Raw genomic sequence first — 20,034 nt, forward strand, 5'->3', positions numbered from 1 at the left:
GCATATCAGCTTTTTACTTGACTATATGTAGTGGAGTAGTGGAGAAAAAGTATAAAGTCTCTCAAGACAAACATAGTCAAAGTAAGTACATTTATTGATTGATTCATTTATTCATATATGAATTTATCACATCATAGAAACACTATTTCACACGTGAATTTGCAACATATAGGCACTCATGGTTTATTATGTAAACAACATTTAAAGTGTGACGAATTTACATGATATCAGCACAAACTGAAATATCTCAAAAACTATTGGATGGATTGCCATGTCATTTGGTACAAACATGTATGTCCTCCTCAGGATGACTTGTAATCTTTTTAGTGATCCTTTAACTTTTCATGTAGCTCCATCATCAGGTCAGTTTTCATTTGTCCACTACTTTTTTTTATGATCAAATACTTGCAAAACCAATGACGTTCCCATCAGCCTCAGCTGTACTTTGTGTTTACTGCTAATTAGCAAATGTTAGCATGCTTACACGCTAAACTAACATGTTAATGTTAGCATTTAGCCCAAAGCCTCACTGAGTCGCTAGCATGGCTGTAGACTCTCAGTCTTGTTTGACATTTCTCATGTGAAAAAAATCATGTGATTCAGGCAGATGTGTTTTTTTTTTCACATGTAAAAACATAAATTTCACATTTTTCTTTCTTGGAGGACTACGTGGGCTTTCAAGACACTCAGCAAGTGACGGCCACTTAACAGTTCATCACGTACACCTCCACAAATTCACAAATACATTAAAAAAGATCCAATTTACATAATAGAAATGTCCTATAAACAAGGATACAGAGGTTCTCTGTCTAATCTGCCATCCTTGTTCTATAAATCTAGTCAAAACTTTAAAAAACATACTAAAACATATTAAAAAGCACCTCTGAGTGCATTAGTAAGTCTGGTGCCTTTATGTGTACCACTCTGCTTGTTATGTTCTGCAATATAATTCCTTTTCATTAATGTGTGAAGTTTTTAATAGGCTACAGTATAACCTGCTCCATATTTTGTGGCCTAATTTTGCTGCACTTTGATGTCAGCAGTTTCCCTCTCAGTCGGTCTAAGCTTCACTCACACATTCCCTCTTCTCCGAGAAGATTACTGGAAGTATTTGATCACCACCATGTTAAGTGAGGGCGGTTTAAGGTTATGGAAATTTCACCAGTTCAACATGGATCAGTGGGGGTAAATGCATTAGGCGGGATCCCGTTGTGGCAGTGGACAGCAAATGGGAATCATCCATGTAAGCCTTTATGTTCAGATAAAATACAGACATGGGGATAATGTGACTTGAATAAGAGCAATTCCACTCCTCTTTCCTCTCACTTCTTCCAAACTCCCAATTTCGTTCCCTTTTATTCACATTGTCCTCTCTGACCCAAATCCTCCTCCTTTCATCCAAAACATCTTATTCTCACATCTTCCTCAACATTTACTTACCCTCACTCTCTCTCCTCCCTTTTTTCCCTCTCTTTGTGCAGTGCCTCTGTCCTGCTCTGAGGGATTCACAGAGTTGGGATACTACAACGGCACAGTGTCTCAGACAGACTCTGGTGCCCCCTGTCTGAAGTGGACCGAGTTTCCAGACTACGTCATGCAGTACCCGGGCCGAGGGCTGGGCGACCACAGCTACTGCAGGAATCCAGACCGAGAATCCAACCCCTGGTGTTTCTTCAGACAAAACTCTGGAGCCATCGGATGGGCCTACTGCGACTGTCACCAGGGTACGACCACGAATCACCAGGTTGAGACTGATCCAGGACCATTTATAATAATAATAATAAACTTTGTTTTTATAGCACTTCTTTAGAACAAAGTTAAAAAGTGCTTTATTAAAGAACTGTAAAATATAGAGCAACACAGGAAGAACTGGGGCTGCAACTAACAACTCCTTGCAAGGGGCTGCGCAATTAATCTGAGAGGTTGTGGGATGAAAGAAAATACATTTCTGCTTTACCAAAGTGTTTATCTTTTCTATTTTTTCTCTAATCTCTGCATTTTTCTTTGTGAGATACTGCTGGCCTCTAAAATGAATTCAAATGAAACACTATTAGAAAGGGAAATCAGTCTTTGGTTCAACTGCCCACAACCTGTTGACATGTGCAAATTCTGACAAGGTGGGGTGCAAGAAGTCGCTGCTTTCTTCAGGGGGTCACAGGCCAAAAAGGTCGGGAACCAGTGGTTTGTAAAATGTCAGGAAATTCTGAAAAATGGAGTTCAAGGTGACGTCTGCAAATTGATTGCAACAATCAAAAACCCAATGAAATTCAATTTACAATGATCCAAACAGTGGATCTTTAGCATTTCTGCTTGATAAATGACTTAAATGTGCACTAGTCAAAACATTTACATCAACAATGGATAAAATGTGTAATGGGAGAGAGGGGATGTTCATAGTGACAGGCCCACAGAGAATTATAACTGCAGTCACGCTCAGCTCTACGGAGTGTTTGGGTGTATTCTGGGTAATTGGTTTTGATTTTCTGGCCCACAAACTCTGCTCTCATCAACTTAATTTCCAGCAAAAACACCCTCAAACCCATTGTACTCTACCTGCCTAGCAACAAATGGCATACAGACAAAATTAGCGACCATCTGGTGAACACAGTGGAGCATTTAGCACCTGAAGAGCCAGATATTTCACTCAGGAGTTGGTGGAGACCAAAACTGAGCTAAAAGAAGAGTCACCTGAAGTGCATCTTCAAATGAATGCTAATGTTTCTTTGTGTCTGATGGATGTGTAAATAGAGAACTGTTTGCTAATATGCTGCTTGCTACTTTATGTCATGTTGTGTTTACAGCTTGTTCTGCTGCGCCCACGTGGCCAAAAAAAGTCAATGAATGCAGCTTTAAACAATCGATTATCAAATTGTGTGCCATTGTGTACACAGTGAGACAGGTTTCTACTGCGTCACACTGTAGACAAACATCTGACGACTGGTGAATATTTGTTGTACGCTGCTTGTGCTTTGTGAACATTAAACTGCCTCGTCTCTCGGTGGCTTTTTAGGTGCAGCACGTCTGGTTGGCAGCTCGTCCTCTGGCAGTGGGCGTGTTGAGGTCTACCTGAACGGCCAGTGGGGGGCAGTGTGTGACTCTCACTGGTCAGACAGAGACGCCAGTGTGATCTGCAGGCAGCTGGGCCTGGGGTAAGAAAACAAAACACAAGTTCTCATTCGGTGTTGATGTTTCACAGCTTGTTCTTATCAGTAATTTTCTATTTTAACAGCGACATTGGCTCAGCGTTGCAGCACTCGCAGTTTGGCTCGGGCTCCGGCCTCTTCCACTACGAGCGTCTGGGTTGCCGTGGTGACGAGAACACTCTGAGTAAGTGCCGGAGCAGGACGTTCGTCACTGGTGACTGTAGCCATGGAAACGAGGCAGCAGTGGTGTGTGCGCCGCCGGAAGGTCAGTGTGACTTCCACAGTGTCATGGCAACCAGACCTGAATCTTTCCCCCACACACCTGAGAGACACATAGAGATTTATTTTTATTTTTGTTGAAAGATTTAGTTTTTCTTTTATAGTGTACTGAGTATTAATATTTTATGCATTCCTACTTTGTTAATATTAATTACAGTCATACTGATAAAGGAACATTAAATTAGCAAAAAAATTAATTAGAGGGAGGACAGGCAGACAAGAGGGATGCTGCTTGACCTTATATTTCTACATCCTCTCTCAGGAAGTGGCCCTCCGCTGCGATTGGTTGGAGGCGAGGAAGAATTTGAAGGTCGAGTGGAGGTGTTTCACGCAGGAAGGTGGGGCTCCGTCTGCGACGACCAGTGGGACGACAGGGATGCTGAGGTGGTGTGCAGACAGCTGGGTTTCGGGTATGTAAATCAGGGATTTTTCACACCTTCACACCACACCAAGTTAACTTATGTGTGGTGACATTAAAACACACTTGAAGCTGTGGAGGGCACTCTGCATTAAAGGATAAGGCTGTCGTCCTTTAATCCCATTAAAGACCAAAGCCAACAAGTTAGTCCGTCACACTATACTTTCTGACATTCTGACATACTTTCATTGACATAAATATATAGTTTAATTTTTAAAAAAGATGTCAGCATTTTCCTAAAACAGCTGGGCAGTGTAGTTTTTAGGAAATATTACTCACTTACTGTTTAATAGTTTCTGGACAACAATGAAGCTCTATGGCACAGAGGAATAGGCTTTGACTACACGGATAGGCCTAATACTTGTTAATAGGATGAATTCTTAGTTGGTTTTGTTCTTTTCATGTTGACAATAAAGAAGTATAGAATATCACCAGCTTTATACTTTAATGGCAGGTATAAATAAACATGTAAAGCTACAGGACACAGTTGTCACCGTGAGCAGGTGGATTGTGTAATATCCCTAAAATGAGCATGTGCTGTAGATGGTTGCTAATTGCAGCCTGCTTTACTATAAGATTTTTTTTATTTAAATCTACCTTGAAAAATCTGTGTTTTTTTTTTTAAATATTTGACAAAGTGGTCAAGAGGAACTTAAATTTGTTGGATGTCTCCTCTGTTGGGCGGAGTGCAAAAGGCAAGAGAGTAGGAACTAGAGCTGTGTAAAATCCTAGACAAAGAAAAAAAGGATGGTGCTAGTTTGAGTCATTTTGAATAATAATATACACCTTGCAGTTGCAGTATTTGTAACATCCCCGACAACTTTGTGAGTGTCAAACAGGGATGAAGCTTTAGCTGTGAAGAGAAAGAACCGCTTCCATGTTCAACATTAGGTTGCATTTCATCTCCTCAAACACAGTGGGACACCTTACCATCTGTGTTTGTGCCTCTAAATAATAGATGTTCTGGCACTGATGTGCAGGTTCCCACACAGCTGCACACAGGCACCGGTGTGTTTTGACGCTTAAAGAAAAAAATTAAGTGAAAATGATTTGTTTTTTTCCCACCTGGATAGTTTTTCTGCAATAGATTTGTGTGTCAAACATTTACACACTTTTCATGTTCTCACATTTTTTACAAGGTTTTTTTTTGCCAACTGACATCCAAACCTAGTCCCACTATGATATTGTTCTACTAGCTACTACACGAGCTAACAGTCAAATGTGGTGTTATATGATGGACGAGGTCAGCTAGTTACCCCAAATCACATTTGATTGGATACATTTGTGTAACTGCCCCTGAGTTCGTGATGAGTCATAAACAATACTTTAACACTTTACAGGAATAGACAAAAAAAGGACTTTAATTTTAAAGACACTAAAAAAATTATAGATTTGGCATATACCAAGAGATAACTGAACAGTTATACAGGATTAGAACTTGTATTTTTTTTATTTCCCTGTATCTATAAAATCTCCAACAAATATGATTTTGGTCAGCAACCAACGTCTTATTACGAATTCTGCAACTTCACATCTTTCTATGTGACTTATATAACAACACAAATAACAAAATAATCTTCCCTTCCCTCTTCTACTTCCCGTATTCGGATCATTTTGCCCATTATTCTATTTAAAAAGCTCCATATTCATAATAATAATAATAACATGAAGGTGTTGGAAGACTCTCCTGGTCACTACAATATGATGTATTCTGTATTTTCTGTGCTTCAGTATGTTTTTATTTTCATCTTAAATATGAAGTACAACTGTACACCAGAGCAGAAATGCATGGGACCACTCAAACACACAAAAGTGCTTTTTGTAGCATTTCAGCATCAATAAATAATCACCACATGAATGCAACAACATCCTTGAAGTAGCTATTCATTGTTTATTTGGATGATTTGATTTATTTTAGATATTTGCTTTATTTTGAGAGTATTTTCTTTTGCTATTTCTTTGTTTTGTTTTGTAAGAACTGGGCAACACTACAGGTACCTCAGGTTTATATCCAGTATGTAGGCAGGAAGTGAATCTATATGCACCTGGGGAAGGTTGATAGTTTTTAGCCATGCTAGCATGGTTCTATGGATGACAATGTCGGTTTGTCCAACGCTTTGGTCCAGACTGAAATATCTCAACATCTATTAAATGCATTGCCATGAAATTTTCTACAGACATACATGATACCCAGATGATGAATCCTAAAGACTTTGTTGATCCCCTGACGTTTCCTCTAGCGCCACCATGAGGTTGACCTTTGTGGTTTTTAGTGAAGTATCTTGACAACTATTGGATGGATTGCCATGACATTTCATGCAGATATTCATGTCCCCCTCAGGATGAAATATGATCACTTTGATGATCCTTTTCATCAGGTCAAAATTTGTATCCGTTCAGTACTTTGGTTTATGACCAAATACCTGCAAAACAAATGACTTGTCCATCAACCTCATCTAGCTTTGTTTTTAGTGCTAATTAGCAAATGTTAGCATGCTAACACGCTAAACTAAGATGGTGGACATGGTAAGCATTATACCTACCAAACATCAGCATGTTGGTATTGTCATTGTGAGTATGTTAGCATGCTGATGTTAGTATTTAGCTCAAAGCACTGCTGTACCCATGTACAGATAAAACTGACATGGAACAGGATCACCATTTATAGTTTTGTTAATAAATGTATCAAGAATTAACAGTTAATGTGACATTATATTTAACGGCAAATATTTTGAGTTATGGAAGCAAGTCACTCTTTAGATGGCAGTTAATGTTTGAATGGCTGCTCATGTTGCTTGTGAGTCAGTATGTAAGAGGGTTACTATCATGTTTAACCCTAACCCTGGAGAATTCCTCAAATCTATAAAATCAATATCAGAAACCAAATACAAGTCAAGTCAAAAGTGTGCCTCAAGGTATCCGTAATATATCCCTGGTAAAAAGGTAGAACTACACACAATGTTTATACAAATTGTGTGTGTGTTGTAGGGGTGTGGCGAAGGCCTGGTCGTGGGCTCACTTCGGTCAGGGTTCAGGCCCGATCCTGCTGGATGCTGTGAAGTGCACAGGAAATGAGCTCTTCCTGGAACAGTGTCCCCATGGCGACTGGGAGCAGCACAACTGTGATCACATGGAGGATGCTGGGGTCTCCTGTAGCCCTTATACAGGTACATGTACAATACACACACACGGGCTACTGTACACACCGATAAGCTTCATGCTGCTATTTATAGCCCCTGAATGTCAATAAATCATTACAGCATGAAGCAGCTACATCCTCTTTGTGACAAGCAGAAACAGGTTTTATGGGATCTGAGAAGTGACATATCTACTGGCATGAAATTGCATCTACTATTCATCAGAGATTAATAATTAATCTGGAAATTATACATTCATGTTAATGGCAAATGTAACATCTATAAAATGTAATCTTGCTTTATGGTTGCATAAAGGATTTTCTTTGGAGTCAAGCCAAGTGTACCTGCCTTTATTCACATTTACGGTCTCAAAGGACTTTATAACGGCAACAATATGAAACTGTTTCAGATGGTGTGGTGCGTCTAGTTGGAGGAGACAGTCCCTGGGAGGGTCGGGTCGAAGTTTTCCACAACGGTGACTGGGGGACGGTGTGTGACGACCACTGGGCCCAGCAGCATGCAGAGGTGGTCTGCAGACAGCTAGGCTACAGGTGTGGAAAAAGCTACACCCAAAGAGATGTACACTGCCTTAACACAAATGAATCGTTTTCCATATGTGGGGAAATTATCTGAAGACATGATCAGATGTTTTGTAAAGACATTTTTTATTATTAGTTAAGAATAAAATTTAAACAAATTTAAAAAAGTCAACCACCTGGGCTAGGGGTGTGGTTGGGTATTAGTTTTTCATCCTTTCTCTCTTCACTTGTTGTTTTGCTTTTGAGGAAAAATGTATTAGTTTGTTTGCTTTGCTGAATTTTGTGAGGAAAAGATGAGTACATAATAGTACAAATAAATAGTATAAATAAAATAATTGAAAAGAAAACATCTTTATATTATTAGTAACCTGCAAAAGCTTGTAATTAGTAAAGTTCTGATACTCCAACTTAATGATCTTATTATTGCTATCGTCAATTTGTAATCTGAGAAGGAAGCAGAAATCAGGTAATTGATCTGATGAATGTTACCTGATAAAAGTCAACCGAGATGTTTTGATCAAATAAAGTTTGCTAAACAACAAATTTTGCATCAATTTACCTTCAAATTCTGAATAACTAAAAACTAAAAAGACATAAAAGCCTTGCAGATTTTTGAATTGGTGTCCACAAACAAGGTAAAGACCATAACTTCTTTTCCACCTTCAGGGGTCACGCAGAGGTCGTATCAGATGGGACGTTTGGCGAGGGCATCGGTCTGATCCTCCTGGACGATGTCCACTGTGAGGGATCTGAGACCTCCCTGCTGGACTGTCAACACGGGATCTGGGGGCGGACTGACTGCTCCCATAGTGAGGATGTCGGTGTTCGCTGCAGGGGCCAATCCAGCCAAGACACCAATGAAGTGCCAGTTATCGCACCTTCCACAGGTAAGCGATGGGAGATGAGGATGAACAAGGCCTGCATGCACATTGTTTTGAAATGGGGTGCTAATGAGGCTAATTCACCTCTTCTTTTTCTGTCGCGCGGAAACCTGCCTCCTAAATTATTTATTTTACCGTTATTCAGGATAAATTCACCAAGAGACCAATGCTCTCTTTTTCAGGTATAGTAAGTTGTATAGATAAAAATAAACATTAAATCTAGATGACAACAATGTGAATTAAAGCTACAAGGAACAACAAGGCAAAATAGTTTTTGTCTCACAATGAAGTTTTCAAAGGAAATAACTTGATTTACAATTGTTAGCATTTCTGCAGAATCCAGATTGTAGAAGTTTTTTTTTAATAAATTTTTGATTAACAAGATTCCCTAAATTTTGGTGAATCATGTATGGCCATTTTCTGCTGCCTTCTAATGTTGTGTTTATCGCTTTTATTTTGTGTCTTTATTTTCATTATTTTATATCAGGTTTGCCTCAAAGTCTGTACACGTTCACACTTTTTTTTTTTTAAATGTCTGTAAAGTACTTTGAAACTGCCTCTATATAAATACATGTGCCTTACAGTGCCACAATTAGGAGAACTAGCCCTGGCTTTGATTATATGTTGTGTGGAAAACACACCAGACTACTGTGTTACATTTTGTGAGTTTGTTGTTCATTAAAAAGCAATTGCAGTAGGAACAAAAGGAGGAAGGGAAAAAAACAGCAAAAACAACAGGGTATCATTGCACTGCACTGCAGAAGTTTGGTGACTGTGCAACTGCAATTAATTTTGTACGAAAGGGCAAGCTGTCCCTGCAGACTGCTGGTCTAATGCCAGGCTGTGAGCTGTACTTTACTTTAGCAAACTCTTGCAGAAATGGCATCAGACCATCTTTCTATCTATCTGTCTATCTGTCTGTCTGTCTGTCTGTGAAAGAATAAAACCAGTTGTGATGCTGTCCAAAGACTTTAAATGCCACATGTTGACAGCAGAGAGAATAAAGCGGTGTTTACTGTCTCAGCACTCCAGAGGTCCTGCGCCTCCTGTAGAGACACAGGCCATTAGAATGAGAATAGAGGCTGAATAAAGACACACCAGGCTGCAGATGACATTTAACACTGTCAGTGGACATGTCTTTCTCAGTGAGGAGTGTAGACTGGAGTATGTAGATGCACACACATGAATATGAATGAGAGTTGTTGGTTTGTTTTTTTTCCTGCCAGGTCCCCTGGTGCGTCTTGTGGGTGGCAGCAGCAGAAAGGAGGGTCGAGTCGAGGTGTATCTCCATGGTGACTGGGGAAGTATTTGTGACTCAGGCTGGAATGATCTGAATGCAGCCGTGGTGTGCAGACAGCTTGGACACAGGTTAATAATTCTATGCGTGCATGAAAGAGACAGAGAGAGAGTAACATTTTTTTTTTTTTTTAAATAACACAAAAATTAAAAATTTTCTCCCTCGTCAGTGGTGGAGCAGTAGCAGCTGGGGGGTTTGGTCAGGGGAAAGGGCCCATCCACCTGGACCAGGTGAGGTGCACAGGGAAGGAGGAGTTCCTAGGAGAGTGTCCCTCTCTGGGCCAAAGCATCCAGGGCTGCAGGCGCAGGGTGGATGCAGGGGTGAGGTGTGACGTTGCGCCGCAGAAGTCAGTGGTACAGGCCAAGCCTGTATCAGAGCTGAGCTGTGGGCTGAGGAAGCTGGTGGAGGAAGAGAGCAAGAGGAGGAACCAAGGGGAGGAAAACATGCTCAGGTAGGATTCAGTACCTAATTTGGTTGTACAATTTGTCCGAAACTTTGGCTTTGTCCTGGTGACTTAGGAACTGACAATGAGGCATAATCAGTGTGAATACTGTACACACAATACAAAAATACAATAAAATATCCACGATAAAAGACTGCAATGAGTTCATGGTATATTTGAATTAAGAGTATTCATTGCAATTAAAGGCACCCCGTGAAGCTTTCATTAAAACAAACAACGTTTACAGTCAGTGTTACTCATCAAAATGCATTGTGTGTACCCTTGAGGTCTAACAGACACATTGAAAGCATTAAAACATTGCTCCATAGCGCTACTAGTAGTCAGACACTCCACACAGCACCATTACTTGGTGTTGGGTTGGTCATTCTTGGTTAAAATACTTTAACCATACTTTAAATTATTCTACATTTCCTGCAGCAGTTTCTTTCAAAATAAATAAAAGAAGAAATGTATAGGAAGAGTTTTGATTGACATCTTTTTCTGTTCTCTGTCAGGACCACATGGCCATGGCAGGTGTCAGTGTGGCTTCAGTCTCAAGAAGAAGATGGCGGTCCTCTCTGTAGCGGCACTCTGATCAGCCCCTGCTGGGCCCTGACATCCGCATACTGTGTCAGCAGGTAAATCTGAATCCGCTGAACTATAAATCAATTCCTACGCTGGAGGCATCTTCAGTGGGACGACCGAACACCATGACACACAAGTATAAATCCACCGTAAGTTTCTTCTCTCCTCCAGGTTTGGCAGCGATCCGTCCAGGTATGTGGTGCGTGTTGGGGCTTCAGAGCAGACTCTCACCCCGGAGCAAGTGGTGGTTCACAGGAAGTTCAAGGGTGAGAGTGGAGGTCACGATCTGGCTTTGCTGAAGCTACCCAGCACCAAGGGTCACTGTCTGACCTTTGACCCCAACACCAATGCAGCATGCCTTCCTGCTGCGGACACAGCATCAGGGGGAAATATGCCATCTTCTTGTGTTGTCATGGTTACCGCTGGTTGGACAGGACCAGGTATGTGTTTTTCTCTCTAGTGTACTATATGTGTCTTTTTAAACGTCAAACAACATTCAGAAGGTATCTAAAAATATGTTTTAGATCCCTTTAGATAAATTGTTGATTGTTAATGTCGATTGACTTGTCAGTTAATCAACTAATTGTTTCAGCATTTCTGACATGCAACTCCTTTAATCATCTCATCCATCCCCTCTCCTAGACTCAGTTCTTGCATCCTGGGTCCCTCTGATGTCGTCATGGCAATGTAAGAAGCGCTATGGCGACAGCTTCTCCAGCCATGGCACCCTGTGCGCCGGCAGTCCTCCAGACACCAGCCTCCTCCATGGCGACAGTTGTCAGGGCAACTCTGGAGGCGGGCTGGTGTGTCAGGGGGAGATGGGTCGATGGGTCCTCACTGGAGTCGTCGCCGGGGGTTACGGCTGCGCTGACCCCTCCTCTCCCTCGCTCTACACTCGAGTCAGCCGCTTCAGGAGCTGGATCGAGGAGGTCATCAACACACGAGCACAACCAGAGGAACCGCACACACACACAATGACACAAGAAGATCTGACACACGTTGACAATGACCTAACACACATACATGAGGAACACACACACAGCGAGGGCAAGGACGAATACTTCCACGTGCACGGCAAGCTCAGACACACACACGATCAACAACAAACAAATGAAATCAATGATATTAAACAAACACACACTCATCATTCACACACTAATCAGCACGCTAACACACACACTAAAAGCACGCATACCCACCATGAAGGGGATGCTGACACAAACACACAAATTCTGGTCTGATTGAGGCCGTGCCATTGGCTTACCATCTGTGCCATGTGACCGCCTGAGGAGGAGGAAGGAGATTTTACTTTAACAGTAAAGGAAAAGAAAGATGCTCCTAACTTAAGTCAGTACAAACGGTCGTCTCTGTGCTCATTTCAAATCTGAACTCAGTGTTGTGAATTGAATGAAGTGTTTGCGGTTGCTAATCGTCAGATGAGTACAGCTGTGGGCAGACCTTCCCGAGCTGCCATGATGACAGAGTGTGTGGGTGATTTGCGGTGCTTTACATGTGAGTTACAGCCCGTTAAGAGGCAGAACGACAGCTGATGGGTCGGCAACGTTTAGGTTGAGCCCGGCATGCTGATCAGGGCCTTTCACTGATACTGAAAATCAAAAAAATCAGCATGGCATGTATTTTAAGGGCAGTAGTGTTAGCATAAAAACATTTGGGAGATATTTCTAAGATGGTCACACAAGAATCTATGCTAAAATTCACCTACTAATGTGTGTCTTTCTGTGTGAGCTGTCTAGTAACAAAAATCAACAAACTAACCACCAGAACATCTAGAATAAAGGCTGACTGTATATCATCATCGTCCCTCTAAGATTATTAATATAGATAAACCCCAAACTCCTGCATCAGGTGTCGCTCGTCCCAAGTTAACTTTGGATAAAATTTCCCATATGGGTGATTTGTTGCTTTTTCAAACAGGGCTTCAGGCTGTTGTCTTATACCTTTACTGGTGAAAGTGCTGTTCACCCCATGACTAAGCTATTTATCTCGGGACCATACCAGTGACTTTTTCATGTGTGTCTTTTTTTAACCCAAAGTTCATAATGCCATCGAATGGGGCGCTACTGTGCTTTTTCATGCAAGTACACACGGTTAAGTCTTGTTCCCAAGGTCCAAATACATATCACAAAAACTGGGGTTAAATAAATACAGAAAGCAATCAGGAAATCAAAATAATGTAAACACATCAGAATCAATAACACATCTATACACATCTGTATACTAAATCTATAGTATAATGGCACCCTTTATAAAAGGAGTTAAAATGTTTATTAATGGTTAATAAATTGTTTACTGTAATTTATAGATCAGTTATAAGCATTTAATAAGAACAACTTTTGGGTTGCCAGGAGGTCTTATTAGAAAGTGGTAGCGTACAATGCTCATATCAAATTCCACAATGAAGCCCATGAGAATGTTTTTTCTCAGTGTCCCTTTTTGGCCTTCTTGCACTACAGCATCGTGTCGTTAAGTGTTCATCAACTTTGATCTTCTCAAAAGTATTACCTGCTTTCCAGGAAGCTGTTGGTTTCCCGGAAACTTGTGGAATCCATCACAATACCACACATTACATTACAATACATTACCCCACACAATAATGGAGAAAACGTGATGTTCACTGTGACGGATTACACAACTCAAGCAGGTTTTAAGAGTTTGCTAATTGATTTTGATTCCAAAGGGAAAACTATGGAAACAGTAGCTGCCTGGAATGTAGGAAAAAATATGGTTTCCTCAGCAGTTATATCGAGTGTACATAATTTATTGTATTTGTAGTTAAGGAGCTAAAACTTGCAAAGACACTGGTATGGTCCTTTAAACTGTACAGGACAATTATCTCCTTTCAAAGCCATTGGAAGCTGACTGTCAGGTCGTAAAATATCTTTTTGTACTGATTCCAGCAGATGGCTCTAGATAGATAGATAGATGGATAGATAGATGGATAGATAGCTACTATTCCTGAGTTTAGATAGTACGTGTACTGCATTCATTCTTGACTGAATTAGATAGCCGAAATCTTGCAATTAAATGTTGCCTGTTCTGTTGTACTCTGAGCAGCTGTGTGATCTAACCAGAAGATGGCGACATTGCTCTATTTTCGCAGGGCCACTAGTTGTTGGACAACAGTGCCCTGATGGTTCTTTTTATACTGTTGCTATAAGTGGACGGACTTGACTTGTGCTTTTGATGTACTGTGAACCATTGTGTCGTGAAGCATCTTGTAACCTGTAACTGTCCGATGCCTGTTGTTATAATCCTGTACATAAACTCAATCCTATCACTACTCCTACCTTCCTGAGAATTGATGTTTTATCATGCAGATCCTGTAGGTTAATGTAAATACTGTATGTCTATGGCTGGATGGTGAGGGAGCAGTGGAAACTGTTTAAGGCCTATTTTACCTGTGTTAAACCCATCAGCTGTTCCTCAGTGTAATGTGCTGAATCATGGTCGAGTATTAAAACATATACCTGGTGAGAACAAGTCTTTAGTGTTGGTGTGGCCTCTCTTCTCTGTTCTTATTTAATAATAAGTTTTATTAACTCTGTTTCCCGCTAAGTCTTGCTTTGTTAAAGTTAAAGCCACCAAATAAGGGTGATTATGCGATATGCAAAAGGTAAGCTGTTTATTTATTTTCAGTTTCTATACACATTTTTCACAATTTGGATTCAGCATGAAGACAATGTTGATGTCTGGCGGAGCCATTCAGAAAGATTAGTTGGACAAAATCAGCATTGATACTCAATAATTCTTTTTGTTGTTCCTCATAATATAAGTTAGGTATGTATTTGATCAAACACACACATTTTTAAAGCCCTGTAGAAATATACGCCATTTTCCACACACACAAGTTAGAAAAAAAAAATAGATTGCTTACAAAACGTTTATTGCCTCCAAGTAAATGAAAAGTAAATCTGCTTAGCTGCTGCTCTCGCTCATGTCACTCATGAGCCATGTTAATCTTTTCTTTTCTTTGGATGAGTCCCCGCTGAAAAAAAGGGGATCAGAGGATACCCTTGCTGCAGTGGATTGACTAGTTTTTATTGAAAACTGTAGAAAAAGTGATTTATAATGAGCATAAATGAGTCAGCTTTTGGGATATGGCTGAATATTTAGAAATCTGACTGAAAATACCATCTGTTAATGATTTGTATAAGATGGGCTGCAGCTGTGGATTACCCAGGTTTGACGAATAGCAGCATTTAAAGAAGACGGTGTAGTCCCTCATTCGTCCAGCATTTAAAGATACGATAGCATTTAAAGAAATTCATTTTAATTGTTGAATAGTCATGTTGATTATGTTAAATTGCAAAAATGTGAATAATTTATTAATTGGCACCATAAATGGGAGTCAATAGGACCCACTCTTCTTGAAGAGCTTTCTTTTTATTCTTTTTTTCCTCTATTTATGTATTAAATGATGAAACCAACAGGGTTTTGCCTCTTTTTCATGGTCCTGCATTTCCTCACGCTCAGTAAAATACTATGATCCTTTACTTAAAAAAAGTGGTAATACCAAAGTGCAGACTCAAAATGTACTTAAAGTATTAAAAGTAAAAGTACTCATGCAGAATGGCCGTTGAGTATTATTATCTATATTATATGATTACTTTTATTGATGCATTAACTTGTACGCAGCACTTTAATGTTCTCTCTGATCAAGGTGGAGCTAAGTTTAACTACTTACTACACTGTTGGGTAGTCTCTAAAAAGGCATTATATTTTATTTGTTAATAAGTATTGTATCTAAAATCTGAACCTACAATTTAGTCATAAGTAACTACAGCTACTAATAACTAAAGCTGTCAGATAAATGTAGTGCAGTAAAAAGTACAATATTTGTCTCTCAAATGTAGTGGTGTAAAAGTATAAAGTAGCGTAAAATGGAAATACTCAAGTAAAGTACCTCAAAATTGCACTTAATTACGTGTGTGGTGTGGACAGTAATCAAAAATATGAATGGCAAAAAAGAATAAAACAAAGCAGTTTTAGACGAGTACTTACATTATATTTGTTATGAGCCAGTCATTCAAAAGGTTAAAACACATCTGTCAAAAACTGGATCTACAGCATAGCAGCGTAAGGGGTGGCAGGACTGTCATAAAGGGAAGAGCAAGATGTTCAGAGTTAAGATGATGAACTAAAGACACACAATGATGTCTGAACAGGGATAATTGCTGCGTCATTTTGTAATTGCAGAACACGTGTATGGGCTGTATTCACACCCTCCTGTGAGTAGATGTAAGACATGTGTGAACTGGTAAATACTGTATGTGGGCCTGCAGTATGACGATAGATAACTGTGTGTGCACCTTTAACTCAGAGTCTGGAGTTGGAGTAGACAAAGTAGAGTTGCTCTAAATTAATCTGGCTTATTCAATGTGTTAGGGTATTAGGGGAAATAAAACACAAGTTCACATATTGGTCTGAGAGATGAAAAATAAAAGCTGATGTATTTTCCAGGAAGTAATGTTGTGGTTTACGTAATGTTGCAGGCATAGCTTTCTGCAGCAGTCTGTTGTGTGAACAACAGTTTCAGTGCTCAATCTGCCTGGAGGTCTTCACTGAGCCCATGGCCATTGCCTGTGGCCACAACTTCTGCAAGGCTTGTATCACGGGATACTGGGACAACAGTAACCACTGCCAGTTTAAAGGGATGCGAGAAAGAAGCATTGATCAATCTGCTGCCAAGCATGGCTTGCAAATTTTTGCCTTGAGTGTCTGACATATTTTTGTGAAATTCACCCAGAGCCTAACCAGAGTCGCAGGACTGAAGAGACACACTCTGCTCGATCCCGAGGTCAAACTAGACAACAGGATATACAAGAAGCACAATGTTCTTCTGGACGTGTTCTGCAGGACAGATAAAGAGTGTGTTTGCCACCTGTGCATCAGCGAAGACCATGAGACTCACAAGACTGTACCACTGGAGGTAAAGTGTGACGAGATAAAGACTCTGCTCGGACAGACGGAGCTCCGAGTATGACAGATGATCCAGGAGAAGATGATCCAGAAGGTCTTGGAGGCCAACTACCTGGTGGGGCTCAGCAAAAGGGACACCTATAGAACATATCGGACAGTGTGCAGGTGTTCACCGCTCTTGTTGCCTTGATTGAAAGGAGCCAATCAGAGCTCATTTGGGTGATTAAGAAGAAGCAGAGGGCAATCGAGAGGAGAGCCAAGACTTTATTAAAGCTCTTGAGCAAGACGTTTGTGCACTACAGCAAAAATGCACAGAGCTGGAGCAGCTCTCACAAACCAACGATCATATCCATATCCTCCTGAGATCGTCATCTCTCTCCAGCCTTCCACACATGAATGATCAGCAAGAGTTCAGCATCCAGAGTAGCCAGTACAAGCAGAACGTCAGGATATCTTTGCGGAGCACCAGGGTTGAAGAGAACTCTGAACTTGAAGAGACTGTGAGACGAGAACTTTCTGACTTTGAAGACAAGTTAAACAAAGAAATTTCCCCGACCAGAGGGGCCTCATGGGAGTCGAAAGTCTGCTAACAGGAAGAAAGGGTTTCCAGTATTAAATGAACATGGATACTGGACGATAGAGCTGGGAGATGGTTATAAAGCCAACACTGCTCCCTCTGTCTGTCTCTACCCACGGAAGCTGAAGAAGGTTGGGGTGTTTGTGGATTAGGAGGCCAGGTCTCCTTTTATGATACAGAGGGCAAGTCTCACATCTACTCATTCATCGGCTACACCTTTACAGAAAAACTCTATCCATACTTTTATGTGGCATAGTGTACCGTTGGTTGTAATACCTGTAAATCTTGCAGACTAGGACTTCCGACAAATCCCATGAAAAGACCAAAACCAAAAAAAGTGTTAGTTCGCCTTTAAATATTTTCCAACTTTCTTAACCTGTCTGTGGCACTCAGCTCCAAGTCATTTTAACTACTGAAGACTTTAAAAACCAAGTAACAAATATATAGTATTGTCTTTAAAGAATGCGACTGCTGGGAAATGTATTTTTTAGCAAAGGCTATTCAAACACAAGTAAATAGTGTGGGGACTATTTTCAACTACAGATTAATACATGCAAGTGTTTACGGCAGTAGTACAATGTACATGGGATTGATTCAAAATAAACTACAGTGCCCTTGTTCATGGTCACCCAGTGTTAACAGTGTGGTTAATTTATGTGTTTTCAATAGTTTTGGACAACAGTGGAGCTCTACCAGATGGCACAGAGGAATAATCTACATCAGGTTTAGCTACACAGACAATACTTGTTAGTAGGATCAATTCATTGTTGGTTATAGTCTTTTTGAGGGATTTGTTGACAATAAGAAAAAAACTGAATATGGCTATTCCCCAGTGATTTGTGAAAACTGAAAAATATAACAGCTTTTAATAAAACCCTTGAATGTTACTTATCACTTAAGTAGCTCTACTGTGAGGTTTCTTGAAATACTTTGCAGTTTTGTTTTTAATGCTGTCTTAAACAATTACACTATTTGTCTTCCATTTGACTAAACAAAAAGTATCACAGTATAAAAAAGGAGTGTCAATGAGCATTCTTGTGATGAACGTTTTAATCAATTGCTGTTTGAAATTTGGATGGAAACTTGAGACACTCACCTCCCTGTGAGGACGCAGATGTGTTCCTGCACTGCCTCTGTTAGCTGATGACTTGAAGACGTGTGAAACTCAGACTCTGGAAATGATAAGGTCTGTCAATGGTTAAACTTGAAGGATTGAACTATAAATACAGAAATGGGGTTCAGTTTTAGCACTGAACAAAGATATCATAAATCATCCACATTTTATGGAATAAAAAGAATTCCACTACAAAAAAGGTTTTGATGTTTCACTGTACCTCTCTGTAACACTTTCACAAACCATTGCAAAGAGATCTCAGGGGTCTGTTAGATAGTGAAGCTGAGATCCAGCAGGACTATTGCACCCAGTTTGGTGTATGAGACATCAATAATCCCCTTAGTAGTCCTGATGCTGTAAATCAATGTATAATAACATTGTAATATAATAAACTAGAATTCTCACCATATTAAGTCTTTAAAGGAATAGTAACTGTCATTTACTTTGTGATAAAGAGTGATGGTGAGCTACACACTTTGATTTGTAGAATTGGAATTACATCCATGTAACTTGTGTTATTTCAGTGTCTCATTACTGAATAGGAGACTACCACCATGTAATCACAGCGTAGCCCCTTAACACATAAGTATAAATCCAGCTTTAGATGACAAGATTGATACCACTGTCATGTCCATATGGTAAATATGAAGCTACAGCCAGGAGACGGTTAGCTAAGCTTAGTATAAAGACTGGAGACGGGGAAACCACTAACCTGGTTCCAAAGGTAAAATAAATCATCCTATCAGCACCTCCACAGCTCACTAATGTTATATCTCGCTGGTTGTCTGGCAACCTCAAGGACTCCAGAAAGTCACTGCACCTGGCCAATAGTTCGCACATTACCCTCTATAAAACGCCAACATCATGTTTTTACACTTTTCGTAGGGATTGAACAAACGAGATAGAATATGTTTTAATTAGTGAGATTTAGAGGAGGTGCTGGTAGGTAGATTTTCCTTTTACCTTTAAGCAAAGCCAGGTTAGCGGTTTCTGTTTCCAGTCTATGTGCTAAGCTAAGCTAACTGTCTCCTGGCTGTAGCTTCATATTTAGTACACGGAGAATGGTATCGATCTTCTCATCTAACGATGCACCAACCCTAAAAGGTAGGTTCATTGTTTTCCAACCCAGACCTTATTTAAAAATGCTGTTTCTCATAACTTACAAATGTGATTAACATAATCTCACCAACAGCTATAGTTTTGAGAAACTCAACTGCAGCTCCTGACTGACCACAAACATTCCTATGGGGAAAGTAGTTTAGGCTTTCAAAAACCTGGATAAACATCATTTTCTAAAACAGGCCTATGTGTTCTATTGTTAAAGAGGGATGCAACCCCTTTGATATATCTGCAACAGAAAGATTGAGAAAAAGACAATATAGCATGGTCTGAAATTTTATTTTCATAGTTTTTGAGGACCACGTTGGAAACAAAACCTTTGGTGAGGTGTTGTTGTGCATGCTTATAAATGATTGGAAACATTTGAAGCTCTGAAATGAATAGAAAGGGAACCTGTCCTTAAAGACCTCAACAAAGTCAAAAGTAATTTAGATTCAGGAGACTCGTTCTGGGTCAGCTTTTCTCCTAATTTTATTGACACGAAGAGTCGGAGGTCAGGGAACGCTAACAAGACACTCTCATTCTCTGAAGAGTTTCTCCCTTTTTTTGTCTTTGAGAAAGTA

The 20,034-nt window shown here is 40.1% G+C and overlaps 1 protein-coding gene and 1 long non-coding RNA gene across 2 annotated transcripts in view; one reads left to right on the forward strand and one right to left on the reverse strand.

The window, feature by feature from the left end:
• Positions 1–14,222, forward strand: part of LOC122867282 (neurotrypsin-like) — a 28,706-nt gene extending 14,484 nt beyond the window's left edge. Inside the window, exons 3-14 of the mRNA XM_044177873.1 lie at positions 1,482–1,724; positions 3,011–3,149; positions 3,230–3,408; positions 3,685–3,832; positions 6,829–7,007; positions 7,387–7,528; positions 8,183–8,403; positions 9,624–9,765; positions 9,864–10,145; positions 10,652–10,774; positions 10,893–11,161; positions 11,364–14,222. Coding sequence (XP_044033808.1) covers positions 1,482–1,724; positions 3,011–3,149; positions 3,230–3,408; positions 3,685–3,832; positions 6,829–7,007; positions 7,387–7,528; positions 8,183–8,403; positions 9,624–9,765; positions 9,864–10,145; positions 10,652–10,774; positions 10,893–11,161; positions 11,364–11,962 — 2,666 coding nt within the window. The 3' untranslated portion in view covers positions 11,963–14,222. The remainder of the gene's footprint in view (positions 1–1,481; positions 1,725–3,010; positions 3,150–3,229; positions 3,409–3,684; positions 3,833–6,828; positions 7,008–7,386; positions 7,529–8,182; positions 8,404–9,623; positions 9,766–9,863; positions 10,146–10,651; positions 10,775–10,892; positions 11,162–11,363) is intronic.
• On the reverse strand, positions 10,995–18,891 carry LOC122867289. The gene is made up of 3 exons (XR_006375883.1): positions 15,744–18,891; positions 11,921–12,005; positions 10,995–11,637 (listed from the first exon to the last, which is right to left on the reverse strand). It is a non-coding gene; the product is annotated as an uncharacterized LOC122867289 (long non-coding RNA).
• Positions 18,892–20,034: the final 1,143 nt, after the last annotated feature.

This window comes from Siniperca chuatsi, linkage group LG20 (genome assembly GCF_020085105.1).
Source record: "Siniperca chuatsi isolate FFG_IHB_CAS linkage group LG20, ASM2008510v1, whole genome shotgun sequence".
Classification (NCBI taxonomy): Eukaryota; Metazoa; Chordata; class Actinopteri; order Centrarchiformes; family Sinipercidae; genus Siniperca; species Siniperca chuatsi.